The sequence below is a fragment of the Salmo salar genome, chromosome ssa09 (assembly GCF_905237065.1).
Source record: "Salmo salar chromosome ssa09, Ssal_v3.1, whole genome shotgun sequence".
Lineage (NCBI taxonomy): Eukaryota > Metazoa > Chordata > Actinopteri > Salmoniformes > Salmonidae > Salmo > Salmo salar.
Genome location: NC_059450.1, coordinates 78,344,455 through 78,362,406, shown reverse-complemented (window position 1 = coordinate 78,362,406; position 17,952 = coordinate 78,344,455). Strand labels below are relative to the sequence as shown.

The 17,952-nt window shown below is 43.0% G+C and overlaps 1 protein-coding gene and 1 non-coding gene across 18 annotated transcripts in view; one reads left to right on the top strand and one right to left on the bottom strand.

Annotated features, from left to right (window-relative positions):
* LOC106611978 (fibroblast growth factor receptor-like 1) overlaps positions 1-15,815 on the top strand; it is a 51,737-nt gene extending 35,922 nt beyond the window's left edge. For all 17 annotated transcript variants that reach the window (XM_045724056.1, XM_014212717.2, XM_045724055.1 and 14 more), the window contains 4 exons: positions 12,806-12,898; positions 12,991-13,269; positions 13,462-13,815; positions 13,961-15,815. In XM_045724056.1, coding sequence (XP_045580012.1) covers positions 12,806-12,898; positions 12,991-13,269; positions 13,462-13,815; positions 13,961-14,358 — 1,124 coding nt within the window. In that variant the 3' untranslated portion in view covers positions 14,359-15,815. The remainder of the gene's footprint in view (positions 1-12,805; positions 12,899-12,990; positions 13,270-13,461; positions 13,816-13,960) is intronic.
* trnat-ugu (transfer RNA threonine (anticodon UGU)) lies at positions 333-428 on the bottom strand. Its single transcript has 2 exons — positions 389-428; positions 333-368 (listed from the first exon to the last, which is right to left on the bottom strand). It is a non-coding gene; the product is annotated as a tRNA-Thr (tRNA).
* Positions 15,816-17,952: the final 2,137 nt, after the last annotated feature.

The following is a 17,952-nucleotide window of genomic DNA, read 5'->3' as shown; positions in this document are numbered from 1 at the left end:
ATTTCCAATACCTTGACTTTGTTGTCCTGAAGCCATTTTGCCACAACTTTGGAAGTATGCTTGGGGTCATTGTTCATTTGGAAGACCCATTTGCGACCAAGCTTTAACTTCCTGACTGATGTCTTGAGATGTTGCTTCAATATATCCACATCATTTTCATGCCTCATAATGCCATCTATTTTGTGAAGTGCACCAGTCCCTCTTGCAGCAAAGCACCCACACAACATTTTTTACATTTTTACATTTTTAGTCATTTAGCAGACGCTCTTATCCAGAGCGACTTACAGTAGTGAATGCACACATTTTAATTTCATGCATTTTTTTTTTGTACTGGCCCCCCGTGGGAATCGAACCCACAACCCTGGCGTTGCACACACCATGCTGGCGTTACAAACACCATGCTCTACCAACTGAGCCACAGGGAAGGCCATGATGCTGCCACCCCCATGCTTTACGATCTTTGTCCCCATGTGCAGTTGCAAACCGTAGTTGGGCTTTTTTATGGCGGTTTTGGAGCAGTGGCTTCTTCCTTGCTGAGCGGCCTTTCAGGTTATTTCGATATAGGACTCGTTTTACTGTGGATATAGATACTTTTGTACCTGTTTCCTCCAGCATCTTCACAAGGTCCTTTGCTGTTGTTCTGGGATTGATTTGCACTTTTCGCACCAAAGTACGTTCATCTCTAGGAGACAGAACGCGTCTCCTTCCTGAGCGCTATGACGGCCGCGTGGTCCCATGGTGTTTATACTTGCGTACTATTGTTTGTACAGATGAACGTGGTACCTTCAGGCGTTTGGAAATTGTTCCCAAGGATGAACCAGACTTGTGGAGATCTACAATTATTTTTCTGAGGTCTTGGCTGATTTCTTTTGATTTTCCCATGATGTCAAGCAAAGAGGCACAGAGTTTGAAGGTAGGCCTTGAAATACATCCACAGGTACACTTCCAATGGACTCAAATGATGTCAATTAGCCTATCAGAAGCTTCTAAAGCCATGACATCGTTTTCTGGAATTTTCCAAGCTGTTTAAAGGCACAGTCAACTTAGTGTATGTAAACTTCTGACCCACTGGAATTGTGATACAGTGAATTATAAGTGAAATAATCTGTCTGTAAACAATTGTTGGAAAAATTACTTGTTTCATGCACAAAGTAGATGTCCTAACCGACTTGCCAAAACTATAGTTTGTTATAAAGAAATTTGTGGAGTAGTTGAAAAACGAGTTTTAATGACTCCAACCTAAGTCTATGTAAACTGCTCAAAATTGTACATTGCGCCATTACGTCATGTACCTACGATATATGGGTGTGCACGTCAGCTTTGACATCGGTTTTCCACATCAACATTAAACTAGACATCGGCCGATACCGATGTTGGCATTTTTAGCTAATATCGGCCAATTTCGATATGTTCACCGATATATCGTGCATCCCTAGTTAAAATAAAGAAAAACCCTGGAATGAGTAGGTGTGTCCAAACTTTTGACTGGTACATTATGTCAGACTGTAGTACGACAGGGAAACTCCAGACAGACTTTGGTAGTCAACACAGAGGTATTTGGTGACATTCAATAACACCTGGAGTCATCATCATCATCATGTCTGTAATGTTATTAAACCCTCCTCAGAGCAAGCACAGACAGAGGCAAGTCTAACCTCAAGTTGCGATCCCTTTATTTAATGACAGTTGCAAGCCTGCAACACACTGATAGTACAGCATGCCGGTCTTAGAAATGTAATTTTATTCCATCATTTAGCTAATACTCTATTCTTGGCCCTTGATGGATTTGTGTGATCATTTGGCAGTAAGCCTGAGTGAGGTAACAGTCATTTAAAGCTCTTTCTTAAACAAATAAAACACAATTCTCACTGAAGTCCTTTTTTTGTGCTTGTCTGCATACACACATAAATATAAAATATAAACATTTTTCCCACAATAGTGGCAGGATAAAATTACCCCATAGGTATTAGATGTGCTCTTGACTTACGTTAACACCACATTATGTTTTATTCAAATCAAAGTTTATTGGTCGTGTACACAGATTTCCAGATATTATCGCAGGTGCAGCAAAATGTTTGGTTTTCTAGCTCCAACATTGTAGTAATACCTAGCAATACAAAATAAATAAACAATACAATATGTATCCAGATTTTTGAAAACATTTTTTATTAAGATAAATCAGAACAAGCAATGTCAGAGACCAGAATATAAATATATCAACATATAAATGGTGTGTAAAGACAGTATGGACATTATATGAATATAAAAAGTGTGTACAGCAGTAGTTATATCAGATAAGCCATGACTAGAATACAGTATATACATATAAAATGTGTAAAACAGTATGTGACAAGTGTTCAATGACTGTGTACATATGGCAGCAGTCTCTAAGGTACAGGATAGAGTACCAGGTGGTAGCCGGCTAGAACAGTGACTAAGTTCAGGCCAGGGTACTGGGTGGAGGCCGTCTTGTGGTGACTGTTTAACAGTCTGGAGATAGGAGCTGTTTTTCAGTCTCTCAGTCCCAGCTGTGATGCACCTGTACTGTCTTCGCCTTCTAGATGGTAACGGGGGGAACAGGCCTTGGCTCTGGTGGCTAAGGTCCTCGATGATCTTCTTCTTGGCCTTCCTGTGACACCGGGTGCTGTAGATGTCCTGGAGGGCAGGCAGTGTGCCCCTGATGATGCGTGGGCACACCGCACCACCCTTTGGAGAGCCTTGTGGTTGCGGACGGTTCAATTGCCTTACCAGGGGTGATACAGCCGGACAGGATGCTCTCAATGGTGCATCTGTTGAAGTGTGTGAGGGTCTTAGGGGCCAAACCAAATTTCTTCAGCCTCCTGAGGTTAAAGAGGTGTGGTTGCACCTTCTTCACCACACTGTCTGTGTGGGTGGACCATTTCAGATTGTCAGTGATGTGTACGCCGAGGAACTTCGATGTGGATGGGATCGTGTTCCCTCTGCTGTCTCCTGTAGTAATTTAGTTCAGTTACCTGCACTTTCCTGGGTTCAGGAACAATGGTGGACATCTTGAAGCAAGTGGGAACAACAGACTGAGATAGGGAGAGATTGAATATGTCCATAAACACTCCAGCCAGCTGGTCTGCACATGCTCTGAGGATGTGGCTTGGGATGCCGTCTGGGCCGGCAGCCTTGTGAGGGTTAACACGCTTAAATTACTTACGTCGGCCACGGAGAACGAGAGCACACAGTCCTCATGAGCATCGGGGCCTGCGTCGGCGGCTCGATGTTGTTTTCGGTGAAGTAGGCGAAGAAGGTGTTTAGCTCATCCTGGAGCAAGGTGTCGGGGTCTGCAAGGCGCCGGTGTCCGTGATGTGGTTGGCTTTCCCTTTATAATTTGTGATTGTCTGGAGTTCCTGCCACACACGCCTTGTGTCTTAACCATTGAATTGCGACTTAACTTTTTCCCTGTACTGTAATTTTGCCTCTTCGATTGCCTTTTGGAGGTCATAGCTGGTCTGTTTGTACATGTCCGTGTTCCCAGTCACTTTGCCATGGTTAAATACGGTGGTTCGCACTTTCAGATTTGCGTGAATGTTGCCGTCTATCCACGTTTTTGGTTTGGATAAGTTCTAATTGTCACAGTGGGAACAATATCCTCTATGCACTTCCTGATGAACCCAGTCACAGTGTCACAGTTGTCGTAGGGTAGAGTGGACCAAAACGCAGCAGGAATATGTGCACTCATCATCTTTTATTAAATGGACAAAGAAAGTAAACCAAAACAAACACGTACACAAAAAAAACACAACGATGAATAACAGGCCGTGAAGGCAACAAAGCTATACCAAGCACAATCTCCCACAAAATACTAAAACAAACGCATACCTATTTATAGGACCCTCAATCAGAGGCAACTAAAAAACACCTGCCTCCAATTGAGAGTCCAACCCCCAAAAAACTAAACATAGAAATACAAATGACTAGACTAAACATAGAACAGTACCCAAAACCCGGAAAAATAAATCAAACACCCAACTAATCACACAACCAGCCCGAACCACATAAAACAAATACCCCCTGCCACGTCCTGACCAAACTACAATAACAAATAACCCCTTCTACTGGTCAGGACATGACACACAGAATCAGTGTATACGTCAATACTATTCTGAAACGCGACATCATAAACACAGGTTGTAATCTCACACTGCTGGGTGAGTACTTCTGGGTGAGTACTGCTGCTTTATGCGCTGCTGCCAAAACAAGGCTTTTAAATGTCTCCCTCTTTTTACCACCACGGCAGTACAAGTTATTTTGTCAGGGGATGAAACATTTGGAAGCTGTCAGAGTTCAGGAGAGGTAACACCTTCACCCTTGACCTCTGGTGAGCCCACCCCTAATCCCCAGTGTCCCACACACTGGGCTCCAATGGCTCACATCTACACCACCATTGCTGCTGCCCAAGGGCCCGGCTGTATATAGCCCTGGCTCTAGCTCTAGCCCTACCATTCCCCAGCTGTGTAAAATTGTTAATACACAGTACTAGTGCTTCGCTTGGGAATTCAGAAGAAAAGGACTGTAGCTCTCCCTCAACAGTTGTACATAAGGGATGGAGTCAGTGATAGTTATTGCCCCTTTTCTGGGCCACATACCATGACAATACAAGAGGCAAAGGAAGTCTACCAGACCCAGAACTGATACTGGAACAAAAATAGAAGATCAGTCATGCATAGATCGATACTAGGCAGGTGAGTCTACTTGGCTTGCATGACCTTGGTGTTCTATATATGCCCTGTGTCAATGTTGACTCTGAACAACCACACAGGGTAGGAGAGAGATAGACATTCTTTCCTTAGAGAGTTGTCTCTGCTTAGGTTCCTTGTCTCTCCAGCAACACACCTATAGCAGCGCTCACAGCGGCGTCCCCGGACACCCACCCCACTGTCTGTCTGCAGTTACGGTGGAGACTGTGAGACCGTGGTCAGATGAGAGGCGGGCGCGGTCTGATGGTTGGTCGGTGAGTTAGGGCTGAAGGTTTTCTAGAGGGCCTGCTGGAGCAGCTCCACCCCCAGACCTTTTGTTCTTTGTTTGCCGCTGTGAGGTACATGTGTTGCAGTTTAGCCCACGCCTCCCACACCTAAATGGATAATTGTATTGAAATTACAGTGGCAGGCCCAGCTCTAGACCACTGCTGCGGCCACAGGGGAGTTAGTCAGAAGTGCAGGCACACTTTGGATTGTGCCATGTTAAGGAAAGAGGGGGGTTAGTTGCCACCAGTGTTAATACATGACTCGTGTAGTGAAAACTGAACACTCCTCTCCCAGTTTCCTCCTCCCGCCACCAAACTCATAATACTCCTGGAAATAGAGTGCTTCAACAGTTACCACCACAAACTCCTATCTGTTGCCTTGAGTGACAATGATTGACACTTATTTTCCAGACAGCTCACAGTTTCTTGTCTCTCTAATGGCCCGTGAACTATCGGTGAGGTAAGGTTTGTGAGTCTATAACATGTTGAGAGACGAAAAGCTGTTGACAGTGAGTAGCGTGAGTAGTGTTTACAGTGCTACAGTTGACACTGGAGATGACACAACACTTCCGAACAGTGAAATATGCGTGTGAGGGAGAGAGTCGTCCCTTTTGATCACGTTTCCACCGACGTGACAATGATCTAATTTCTAATTGTGATTACTACTTTTGTGACACAGAACCACAGAACTCTGCGACCCGACCCACCCGGGCGTCCTAGGACATGTTTGTTTTTGTCCTCATTCATTGTAGTCAAATATGTTGCAGCAAGTTCAAAGCACAAGCACATATGGACACATGAATCCATGCTAGTGAGTAGTGGATGAAAGACAGAAAGATGAAAGGATGTTTGATGGAATTGAATCCATTCTGGTCTCAGATGAAATGAAGCTGAACAAGGAGAGACACAGAGAAAGAGTTGTCCGTAGTAGGACAAGCAGTGAGGGACTCAGTTATGTCTAGACTTTGATACCTAGGGCAAGGAGAGGTTGGGTTTAAAGATAGTGCCAAGGTGTGGGTGAAGTTAAATATGGAAATATGTTAAAGGTTATAGTTAGTTGAGGAGAGGGTTTGGCTGGGAGCCAGAAAGGTTCATGGTCAAGGTTAGCGTCAGGGTTAGCATTAAGTCATCTTCTAAACATGACTACATTATAATAACAATACAAGGGGGTGATGGAATTTTCATTGTGCTATAATTAATATGCTCTCGGTACCAAAGACACCATTACGCTCGTCTATTCTCACGTAATGTTAGGGAGAACAGCTCAGAACAATGCTATCCTAAATACCCCCCCACTCCCCCCAGGCCCTGTGTGGCTAGCTAGGCCCTCCATGACCCAACAGAACCCTGCCAGCTTCTGCTAGGCTGCTGGTAGAAACAGGGGTTTGATCCAACTAAAAGGATGCAATTAGCCACCTTGACCAGTTCACCACATTAAAGCAGCTTTCATCCAGAGGCTCCTTGGAGTGGCCAGCAGGTGGCTGACTGACTAGAGGATTGGGCTGGGCCCTCAGCAGGCAGGATGCACCGGGGCCTGCCGACCCACCCTTCCTCCCCCTGCCACACCCTGCCTCGCCCCTCACAGCCAAGCACAACAGAGAAGAAAAGAAAATGCTGGGGGTAATTTCCTCTGGACTCACCATGCGCCTGTTGCTGCAAACCGCTTATGGCTCTATAAAAGATACCAGGAGACTTCTAATTAGCATTTCCTCCAGCGCTAGCCTCCCCTCTGTCTCTCATGCTGTGTGGAGGGACGCTGACGACAACACTCTCTAATTTGCCTGACTGCCGTCCTGCCTCTCTCTGGCTTCAATTAACGTGAGGTACAACAGACACTCAGTCACTGCTGTAATTAGCTATCGGCAGGCAAGCATACATGCAAAGAAATATGTCAATTTCACGTTGTGAGAAACATGGCTCCATGAGATTTGTAATGGGGTCTTGATAATTGATTAACTTGATAGTCACACATTGAACAAAAAGCTTTAGTCTATTTTAAAAATGAACCTCAAATCTTCTGAACTTACAAACTCCTGACTTTCTTGACATGTCAAGTTCTATAATTATCTTATAGTCGGAATTTCTTTGCTCAAGTATAACTCACATGTCATTCAGGTCCATATCACTGCTCAAATCTTATGATCTGTGAGAGGAAGGTAAAATAGCTCTGCTTCATTATCTCTTCATGAACAGTATTGTTTTGGTAACAGTGGACCACCATCACGGAATGGAATTACCACATAATACTCTATTCTATGTTTTCTAACATAAAAAACAACTCATCTTTACATTATTTTCATCAGTCAGAGATTTTTATTTTTTATTTTATTTATTTTATTAAAGACACAGTGGCACGTGTTTGAACACAGGTACCCGGTATGAATGGAGAATGAGGCTTTTTGAGGGGGAGGCCCAAAAAGTTCTCTCAGTAGGAAAAAATAATATGGGACCTTATAAACACGGCCTCCACATGAAGAGTGTTTGTAAGGAAAGCTGCAGGGTTAGAGTTCCCCCAGACCTACCGTCTCCACCCTTACCTCCGCCCTCTACCTTCCCCCTGCCCCTCTCTGCCCGTCTGTGTGTGTGCTCTGTGGGACTGGAGCAGCGGAAAAGGGGCCCCCTGTCCCCCAGCCTAGCACTACTGCAGTCCAGCACCACTTTCCTCTCCACTACACACAGGAGCCAGAGCTGTAGCTGTCTGCTCAGCCGTGCTTTACCTCCGTCATCGCGTCAGGCCATGCTACTGACGGCTGCCTGCCTGACGTACTTTCTTCAACTGAACAATATTTTTCCACCACTCACTTAAACTCCAACTAGTCATTTAAACTGATCACAGATGACATCAAATGTATTGAATTTATAAACATAGTATTAGAAGAAAATAAATCCAATCCTTAGGAAAAGGTGCAATGATCTAATAGCTCTGCATCAGGGAAAACCTGTTCTCTCCCTCCGTACCTGTTTAGGGATAACATCCCCAAACATTAGCGCAGAGTGAAGGAATGAGCCCTGGCTGAAACCTCTTTAGACAAGATGATGCCCCCCTAATTCCACCTCAGTGCTGCTGAATAGCCCCCTCTCCCGTGCCAATGGAACCGTTACTATACCCAGGCTTACTCTCCCAGAGCCCTGGGCCAATAGTAACAATGGGGGCTGGGCTAGAAAAAACACTTGGCGCTGGCTTTGGGCTCTCCGGACTCTCCTGTGCCTCACTACACTGTGTTGAGAAGCAGGGTGTGGCCTTCACGCTGTAGTAAGGCCCTCTGGACCAGAACACTGGGATGAAATTAGGACAAAGGACAGCACACACACAGGCACACCCACGACGCACCTAACCTGACCCTCCACACCTGGTGACCTGAGGTTCCATCAGACAACAGGGATGTTGATGCTATGTAGAGCAGACAGAGTGGACAATCAGCTTAGTCTCTACTCTGTGGTGTTCAGTGCTGCTAGGAAACTCTCAAATCTCAAATCAAATTTTATTAGTCACATGCGCCGAATACAAAAGGTGTAGACCTTACAGTGAAATGCTTACTTATAAGCCCCTAACCAACAATGCAGTTTAATTTTTTTTTTATACGGATAAGAATAAGAAATAAAAGTAACAAGTAATTAAAGAGCAGCAGTAAAATAAAAATAGCGAGACTATACAGGGGTGTACCGGTACAGAGTCAATGTGCGGGGGCACCGGTTAGTTGAGGTAATATGTACATGTAGATAGTTATTAAAGTGACTATGCATAGATGATAACAACAGAAAGTAGCCGCGCTGTAAAAGAGGGGGGGGGGGGGGGCAATGCAAATAGTCTGGGTAGCCATTTGATGAGGTGTTCAGGAGTCAGTTTCACCATTGGTCATTTACAGATAAAAACTCAATGTTCCTATTTAAAATGTAATTAGATCCAGTCTGTTATTTTACACAGACTCTGTTGTCACAATAAGGAGTTGTTACAATTCATCTGTGAATGTTTTAACAACGTGTGAATCATTATTGCCTGCATACCACACACAGTTGTTGACACGAGGTTAATCAAAACACGGTTGGTTAGTGTGTGTGTGTGTGTGTGTGTGTGTGTGCGCATATGTGTGTGTATGTTTACAGTATATACAGTGCATTCGGAAAGTGGTCAGACCCCTTGACTTTTTCCACATTTTGTTACTTTACAGCCTTATTCTAAAATGTATTGAATAATTGAGGAAAATAATCTACACACAATACAAAGCGAAAACTGATTTTTAGAAATGTTTGAAAAACAGAAATACCTTATTTACATAAGTATTCAGACCCTTTGCTATGAGACTCGAAGTTGAGCTCAGGTGCATCCTGTTTCCATTGATCATCCTTGAGATGTTTCTACAACTTGATTGGAGTCCACCTGTAGTAAAATCAACTTATTGGACATGATTTGGAAAGGCACACACCTGTCTATATAAGGTCCCACAGTTGACAGTGCATGTCACAGCAAAACCCAAGCCATGAGGTCAAAGGAATTGACCGTAGAGCTCAGAGACAGGATCGTGTCGAGGCACAGATCTGGGGAAGGGTACCAAAACATTTCTACAGTATTGAAGGTCTCCAAGAAAACAGTGGCCTCCATAATTTTTAAATGGAAGAAGTTTGGAACCACCAAGACTCTTCCTAGAGCTGGCTGCCCGGCCAAACTGAGCAATCGGGGGAGAAGAGCCTTGGTCAGGAAGGTGACCAAGAACCTGATGGTCACTCTGACTGAGCTTCAGAGTACCTCTGTGGAGATGGGAGAACCTTCCAGAAGGACAACCATCTCTGCAGCACTCCACCAATCAGGTCTTAATGGTAGAGTGGCCAGATGTAAGCCACTCTTCAGTAGAATGCACACGACAGCCCGCTTGGAGTTTGCCAAAAGGCACCTAAAGACTCTCAGACTATGAGAAATAATATTATCTGGTCTGATTGAACTCTATGGCCTGAATGCCAAGTGTCACATCTGGAGGAAACCAGGCACTGCTCATCACCTGGCCAATATCATCCCTACGGTGAAGCATGGTGGTGGCAGTATCATGCAGTGGGAATGTTTTTCAGCGTCAGGGACTGGGAGACTAGTCAGGATCGAGGGAAAGATGAATGAGCAAAGTACAGAGAGATCCTTGATGAAAACCTGCTCCAGAGCTCTCAGACTGGGGCGAAGGTTCACCTTCAAAAGGACAATGACACTAAGCACACAACCAAGACAACACAGGAGTGGCTTCGGGACAAGTCTCTGAATGTCCTTGAGTGGCCCAGCCAGAGGCCAGACTTGAACCCGAAAATCTCTGGAGAGACCTGAAAATAGCTGTGCAGCGATGCTCCCCATCCAACCTGACAGAGCTTGAGAGGATCTGCAGAGAAGAATGGGAGAAACTCCCTAAATACACAGGTCTGCCAAGCTTGTAGAATCATACCCAAGAAGACTCTGGGCTGTAATTGCTGCCAAAGGTGCTTCAACAAAGTACCAGTTAAAGAGTCTTAATACTTAGGTAATTTTAACATTTAAGTTAGTTTTTTTATTAATACATTTGCAAAAAAATCTAAACCTGCTTTTGCTTTGTCATTATGGGGTATTGTGTGTAGATTGATGAGGGAAAAAATTATTTAATACATTTTAGAATAAGGCTGTAACGTAACAAAATGTGGAAAAAGTCAAAGGTTCTGAATACTTTCTGAATGCACTGTATGTGTGTGTGTTATCCCAGTCCGCAGTGGACTCTGGGTTAGAATAGGTTCACTGTGTATTCCTGTGGGTCGTGCCAGAGGGTCGGCCTAAACAAAGCAGCGCTCTCTCTCAGCCTTGTCCGTTTGACTGCCTGCCTGCGCAGTTTAGGTTAAAGGCAGTTAATTGGTTTCCTGCTCAGGGTTACGTCAACACGCTGTCTTGTTTTAAACATTGCGGAAACTTGAGAGAAGCAACAATATGGCACTGTTTGCTCACCCCTGCCTCACATAGCCAGTTAGAATAATACCAGAGTTTTGCCTGCTTATCATTCCTATAGAGCTGTAGAACTTCATACGCACTGAAAGCCAAACACACGGTCATTTAGACACCTCACACTCCACTGATCTCCAAGCAGAATTATTCATCCTGTTTCACACAGAGCGGTCCTGAACACTGGTCACTTTAATTATTACATACTGTTTTATCCACTTCATATGTATATACTGTATTCTAGACATGGCTCATCCTATATAACTTACTGCTGTACACACCTTTTCTATTCATATGCTGTCTATACACACCATCCTATATAACTTACTGCTGTACACACCTTTTCTATTCATATACTGTCTATACACACCATCCTATATAACTTACTGCTGTACACACCTTTTCTATTCATATACTGTCTTATACACACCATCCTATAACTACTGCTGTACACACCTTTTCTATTCATATACTGTCTATACACACCATCCTATATAACTTACTGCTGTACACACCTTTTCTATACATATACTGTCCATAATGTCTATACACACCATCCTATATAACTTACTGCTGTACACACCTTTTCTATACATATACTGTCCATAATGTCTATACACACCATCCTATATAACTACTGCTGTACACACCTTTTCTATTCATATACTGTCTATACACACCATCCTATATAACTACTGCTGTACACACCTTTTCTATTCATATACTGTCTATACACACCATCCTATAACTACTGCTGTACACACCTTTTCTATATATATACTGTCCATAATGTCTATACACACCATCCTATAACTACTGCTGTACACACCTTTTCTATATATATATACTGTCCATAATGTCTATACACACCATCCTATATAACTACTGCTGTACACACCTTTTCTATTCATATACTGTCTATACACACCATCCTATAACTACTGCTGTACACACCTTTTCTATTCATATACTGTCTATACACACCATCCTATATAACTACTGCTGTACACACCTTTTCTATTCATATACTGTCTATACACACCATCCTATATAACTTACTGCTGTACACACCTTTTCTATTCATATACTGTCTATACACACCATCCTATATAACTACTGCTGTACACACCTTTTCTATTCGTATATAGTCTTTACACACACACACACACACATACATGCATATTCCAGTCTCTGACATTGCTCGCTCTGATATTTAATTTAGATTTTTCTGAATTGTGTGTATTTTTTGTTAGATATTACTGCACTATTGCAGCTAGAAACACAAGCATTTCGCTGCACCTGCGATAACATCTACAAATCTGTGTAGACGACCACTAAAATTTGATTTGATCCTGTTGGAGCTCAAAGCAAGGCAAATAAATCAGAGATCCTCCAACAGTTTGCACTCATCCTTAGACCCCATGTGATTTATGCGACGACATTTGCAGACATTAGTACTTGGGTCCTAGATGAAATAGCTCACCTCACTGAAACAATAACTGACCACTAGATTTATGTGGCAATATCTGAAGGATACTTTGTGGTAATGGCAGGGGGTAGGAGAACTTTCATCTTTGACCCATTGGTTTTATATTGGCTTCGTTTCCTCTGTAGAGTGACAAGTAGATTATTTTTCTGCAATATTACATTTTTTTAAGACTACATAAACACACAACTTTGATGTTTTTTAGATACTAGAGTAATGTGTTTTGTCTTCCACAGTCCTACGATCAGATTTATTCAGAATGGGAATTAATAGTGCTATGAATGTTATAAGCCCTTTCTTTTGCTATGAAATGATCTTCATACTCCATACATGGGTGTAAGTCACAGAGGCTAACCCTCAGTCAATGACTGACTGTGTTTTTCAGATGACACAGCAGCGAGCCAGACAGACGCTCTACCTGCCGTAGTGGAACCCAATGCTGAGCTCACCCAGCTTGACCCTACAGGAAAGCCCTGGGGTGAGTAGCTGACTGCTTCCCTTCACTACATTATAGCCCTACGGAATGTTATTGAAGTCTGTGTTCACCTTCATGATGTATCATCTCTGCAGTGAAGCCTCGATTTAGTCAGCCCACTAAGATGCGCAGGCGGGTGCTGTACAAGCCGGTGGGCAGCTCAGTGAGGTTCAAGTGCCAGGCCAGCGGCACCCCTCCCCCTGTCATTACCTGGTGGAAGGACCAGACCCCGCTGCCACCCCCGCGCCAGGGCAAGCGCCCCCAGTGGACCCTCACCCTAAAGAACCTGCAGCCCCAGGACAGTGCCAAGTACACCTGCCATGTCTCCAACCCAGCCGGGCACATCAACGCCACCTACAAGCTGGATGTCATCGGTAAGGATGGGTCACTGCACTGGCCAACACCACCAAACAACACCACAAATCATTTTTCCTTTTCTCCATCGTTTTACAGCACACTCCAGTTGTATTTATACCCCAGGCCTATCTTACGTTGCCAAGGTAATTGTGCTGAGTGTGTTGTCATTATGATTCACATGCTTATGAATCCTGTCCATCTCCCTACAGAGCGCTCTCACTGCAAGCCTGTTCTGACCGGCACCCACCCGGTCAACACCACTGTGGAGTATGGTGGCACCGCCTCCTTCCAGTGTAAGGTCCACAGTGACGTGAAGCCTGTGGTCCAGTGGCTGAAGAGGGTGGACCCAGGCACAGAGGGCCGCTATAACTCCACCCTGGAGGTCGGAGGGCAGCATTTTGTGGTTCTACCCACGGGGGACGTGTGGTCCCGGCCTGACGGCTCCTACCTCAACAAGCTGGCTATCATCAAGGCCCGTGATGAGGATGCTGGGATGTACATTTGCCTGGGAGCTAACACAATGGGTTACAGCTTCCGCAGTGCTTACCTCACCGTGCTGCCAGGTGAGTAGCCATTCACTAACTGTTGAATGGGACTTTACTGGGATGGAATGGCAGTGGGTTATTCTTGTTATATCTTGTCTTATAACACTTCAGAAAGCTTAGATCTGTAGAGCTGTCACTGATCTCTCCACTGTTGTGTGTCCAGACCCTCAGGTGGAGAACACATTGACTCCTCCACACCTGAGCTCCGGCCTGCCCTGGCCTCTGATTATCGGCATCCCTGCAGCAGCCCTCCTCATCGTAGGCACCATTGTACTCTGGCTGTGCCACAGCCGCCGACGCCACAACACCTTGCCCCCCCACCCCATGACCATGGCCCACCGAGACCAACACATCTCAGACAAAGAGCCCAGCACCAACACCCCCTGTAATGCCCTGAATAGCCCTGACTACCCCAGCCATAGACTGGTGGGCCTGGGAGCCCCTGTCCTTAGTGGGCCCCCTAAGATTTACTCTAACGTTTACACAGACATGCACACACACTCCCACGCCCATATGGATGGTAAGGTCCATCAACACCAGCATTTCCACTACCAGTGCTAACCAGCCCCCTCTCATCCCACCCCACATCTACAGCCTTGTCTCCTAGCCACTGCTGCTATTCTCACCCAACAATGGACTATGAGCAAGGTAGATGGAAACAAGGAAAGGCTTGTAGTTCATATGAACTTCACCTCCCATGATAAGCAGTGCTAAAACACCATACAGTGGCAAAACCCTTACCTGGGATACGCATATTACTAAGCTGCCTGCTTTGGAGGAATACCGCTTCATTGAGAAGTCTCAGGGCGAGAAATACCCTCTCACATGTGTGCTAGAGTCATTTCTTTATTATGTGTTTTTTTATACTAGTCAACCAAACTCTAATTGTATTTTAAAGGATGAAAACTACTTACAAAAAATATTTAGATGTCTTTGGATGCATGTAGCCCTGGATAAATCATTAATTAGTTAATAGGAGAAATGACCAGGTTTAGGTTCAATTTAGGTCAACTGAAATTTGATTTAAGGTATTCCAATTTACACAAATGAACATTTGTCATAGAATTAACCCAAACTCTGGAATGTACAATTGTATTCCTTTTTTTTTTTTTTTACTCATCTAAACATGTCCCGGTATCCAAACTCCCAAAGTATTAAGTAATATAAGGAACTTTTAAGTTTGTGTAAATTGGAAAATGCAGGATCTATATATTTTATAAATTGGAAAATGTAACTGTGACAAATTAAAATCTAGACAAAATGTTTACAAATGTGAAAGCTTTTCTATTCTCATTATAGCAACACAAACTGTGCTGTTCTCGGTTCTGTTTAGGTGGTATTATTTTTGTTTCATGTAGGGAAGTACAATTCATCAGGGAAATTAGATAGATGGATTTGGTGATGAGGGCTTTTTTATTTTTGTATTCAGATATTGTATAATATGCATCCAACTAAAAAAAGCAGTATTATTATTAGTAGTATTATTCACCCTGTATGTGTAAGATGCCAAATTATTTTACAGCGCTATAGATGTGTATTTTACTTACATTTCTTGTGAGGTATATTTTTGTATAAGGTACATGAGGATGAGTATTGTACCTCTGTCTATTGGTTTTTAAAACTCACCAAAAAGCTATTTAGTTGTTTTTACTTTATTCTTCTATTTTTCTTTCGGTAACAACCATTATTCCAGATTGGTTTGACCTATCGGTCATTTAGTGAAAAATGACAAGTGTTGATTGTATTGTTAAATTGAATTACAACTTTATGCTGGCCTAGTTGTCTCATATTTGATTAAGAATCTGACCATATGATGTATACTGTATATAAGATAATGATTACAAAGAAAATGTAGTCATTCACCCTCTGATGTCATAGGTCTAGTCTCCAAGTGGTTTAGAATTGCCATGTTAATCTTATGCAATTCCTCTGTGAAACATTGCATGCTGCAAACTCACCTCCGGTGCTCATTAGTACTGTACAATAATATTTTTGTAATAAAATGTTGTTTTTTTTAATACTTTTTACTGTTTTCTGTTTCGTGTTCTGTTTGCAAAATGCATTTCAATTAAAACATTTTATTGTTTTACTTGTGAAATGTTTCTCAGAAAACAAAATGCTCACAAAACATTATCTTAAGAGGATTAACATATTAGAGTAACAAATTGCATCGAAATGTCTATTTACCATGAAAAGGCCAGGGAGTTTAGCTGTTTCTTACCATGTAAAATACTCAAGTTGGGTTGAGAATGTGTTTTATGCCATCTAGTGGCATTTTAGCGCCATAGCTTCATTCTCAGAAAAGATGTGTTGTTGAACAACAATTTATGTGTAATGATTTCTCAACATTTTGTGTCAGTTCCTGCAATGAATGTGTTAAACGCTGAAAACGTCCGTTCTTCTGTATCTCAGGTCCAAAATTGTCTGAGTTGGTCAATCTGGACTGCATATCTAATTGGCTAGCATCTAATAAATAACTTGTTTGAGATGTTATAAGAATGATATTTTGCATGTACACAAATATTAATTTAATAAATGGCCACCGTTTTTCTACACGTCTTTCCCATTTACAGAATTGTTAAGTGGAATATAATGCAATATGTGAAGAATCAGCTGTGTTTACACAGCCCAATTCTGATCTTTGTTTCGCTAATTAATATTTTGACAAATCAGATCAGCTCTGTAAAAGATCTGATGTGAAAATATCTGATGTGATTGGTCAAAAGCCCAATTAGTGGAAAAATATTAGAATTTGCCTGCCTTTGTAGACAGCCATCTTTTGGCTCACCCGTTTCTAGTTAGGGATGACACCCCGGGAAGATCTCAACTGTATACTCCGCTCGCCCTCTCTCAAAACCCATTGGATGAGAAAGCCAGAGGTCCCGCCCCTCTGACCCTGTCCTCCAGTGAGTTTTGAGAAAGGAGACGAGAAGTGATTGCATTTGAGATCTTCTCATGTTGTGTTAACAAATTGTTTTAAATGTGCCAACACAATGATTGTTCCTAACTTGACACACGGATGTGTTAAAACAGTGGTTCAAAACTTTTTTAGTTAATGTACCACCGACTGAATTTTGCTCTGCCCGGAGTACCCCCTCATGTGCATTTTACCATTGGCTTGTGGGAGGGCGGGCTCATTGTAATGGCTGGAGTGGAATTCATGGAACGGTATCAAACACATGGAAACCGCACATTTATTCCATTCCTGCCATTACAGTGAGCCTGTCGTCCTATAGCTCCTCCCACCAGCCTCCACTGAGGCCTATGGTCCCAAGAGTCTTCTCAAGTACCCCCTGTAGATTGGCCAAGTACCCCTTTGCAAGGACCGCGGCTTTTGTGGCGCTTACAAATGCACAAGTTGTAATCTAAAATCTCAATGTGATATTTCTGTGTTGTTTTACACTATTACAACATCTTACATAATAACAAGGAACATCAACACTCCTCGGTGGCTTTATGTTTTCTGTCATTTACTACCGTGCATCCTAATTCCAGCGTGTTCGCGTTCTTCTTCTTCTTCTACAGTATATTGCCGAGCGCACAATTGTATGTGCATTCCGCAACCTACTGTGCGGGATGTAAACAGGATTTCTCAAAATGGAACAAAATTCTAAAACACCTACCAAACTATCAAAAAAGGAATAAACTAAATCAAACAACTTTTCTTTAAAAAAACATAAAACAGATCTGATCCCTACACAAGAACTCAGGATCATGATCCCCACCACAATTGCAACACTGTCGTCCTACACACCGTTCTTCAGTATCCTCTGTTCGTCTGCACACACTTGAAACATCACCAAATCCTTTACAATTCTTCTGCAGTGGTTTGGGGACAAAAGCTCTTACAGCGTATCTTACATAAACAAGCTTCACATGAGTAGGTATTTGCTCTTTATAAAAAAAAAAAACAGCACCAACTGACGTTCTTATTTTTCTCCATTCACCCAGTAGGTCAGAGGCCGGGCACAAACCACACCAGGAATTCTCTTCAGGTATTCAACCGGAATATCTATCGTCACCCCTGAAATGACTCCTTGACAGGTGTTTTATTCTACAAAACTTCTCTTGTATGGATTCTTTTGAGGACCACTGCAATCTTCTTCTACTCTTCAGAAATACAATTCATCAAAATAAGACAGACCACTCCTGGTC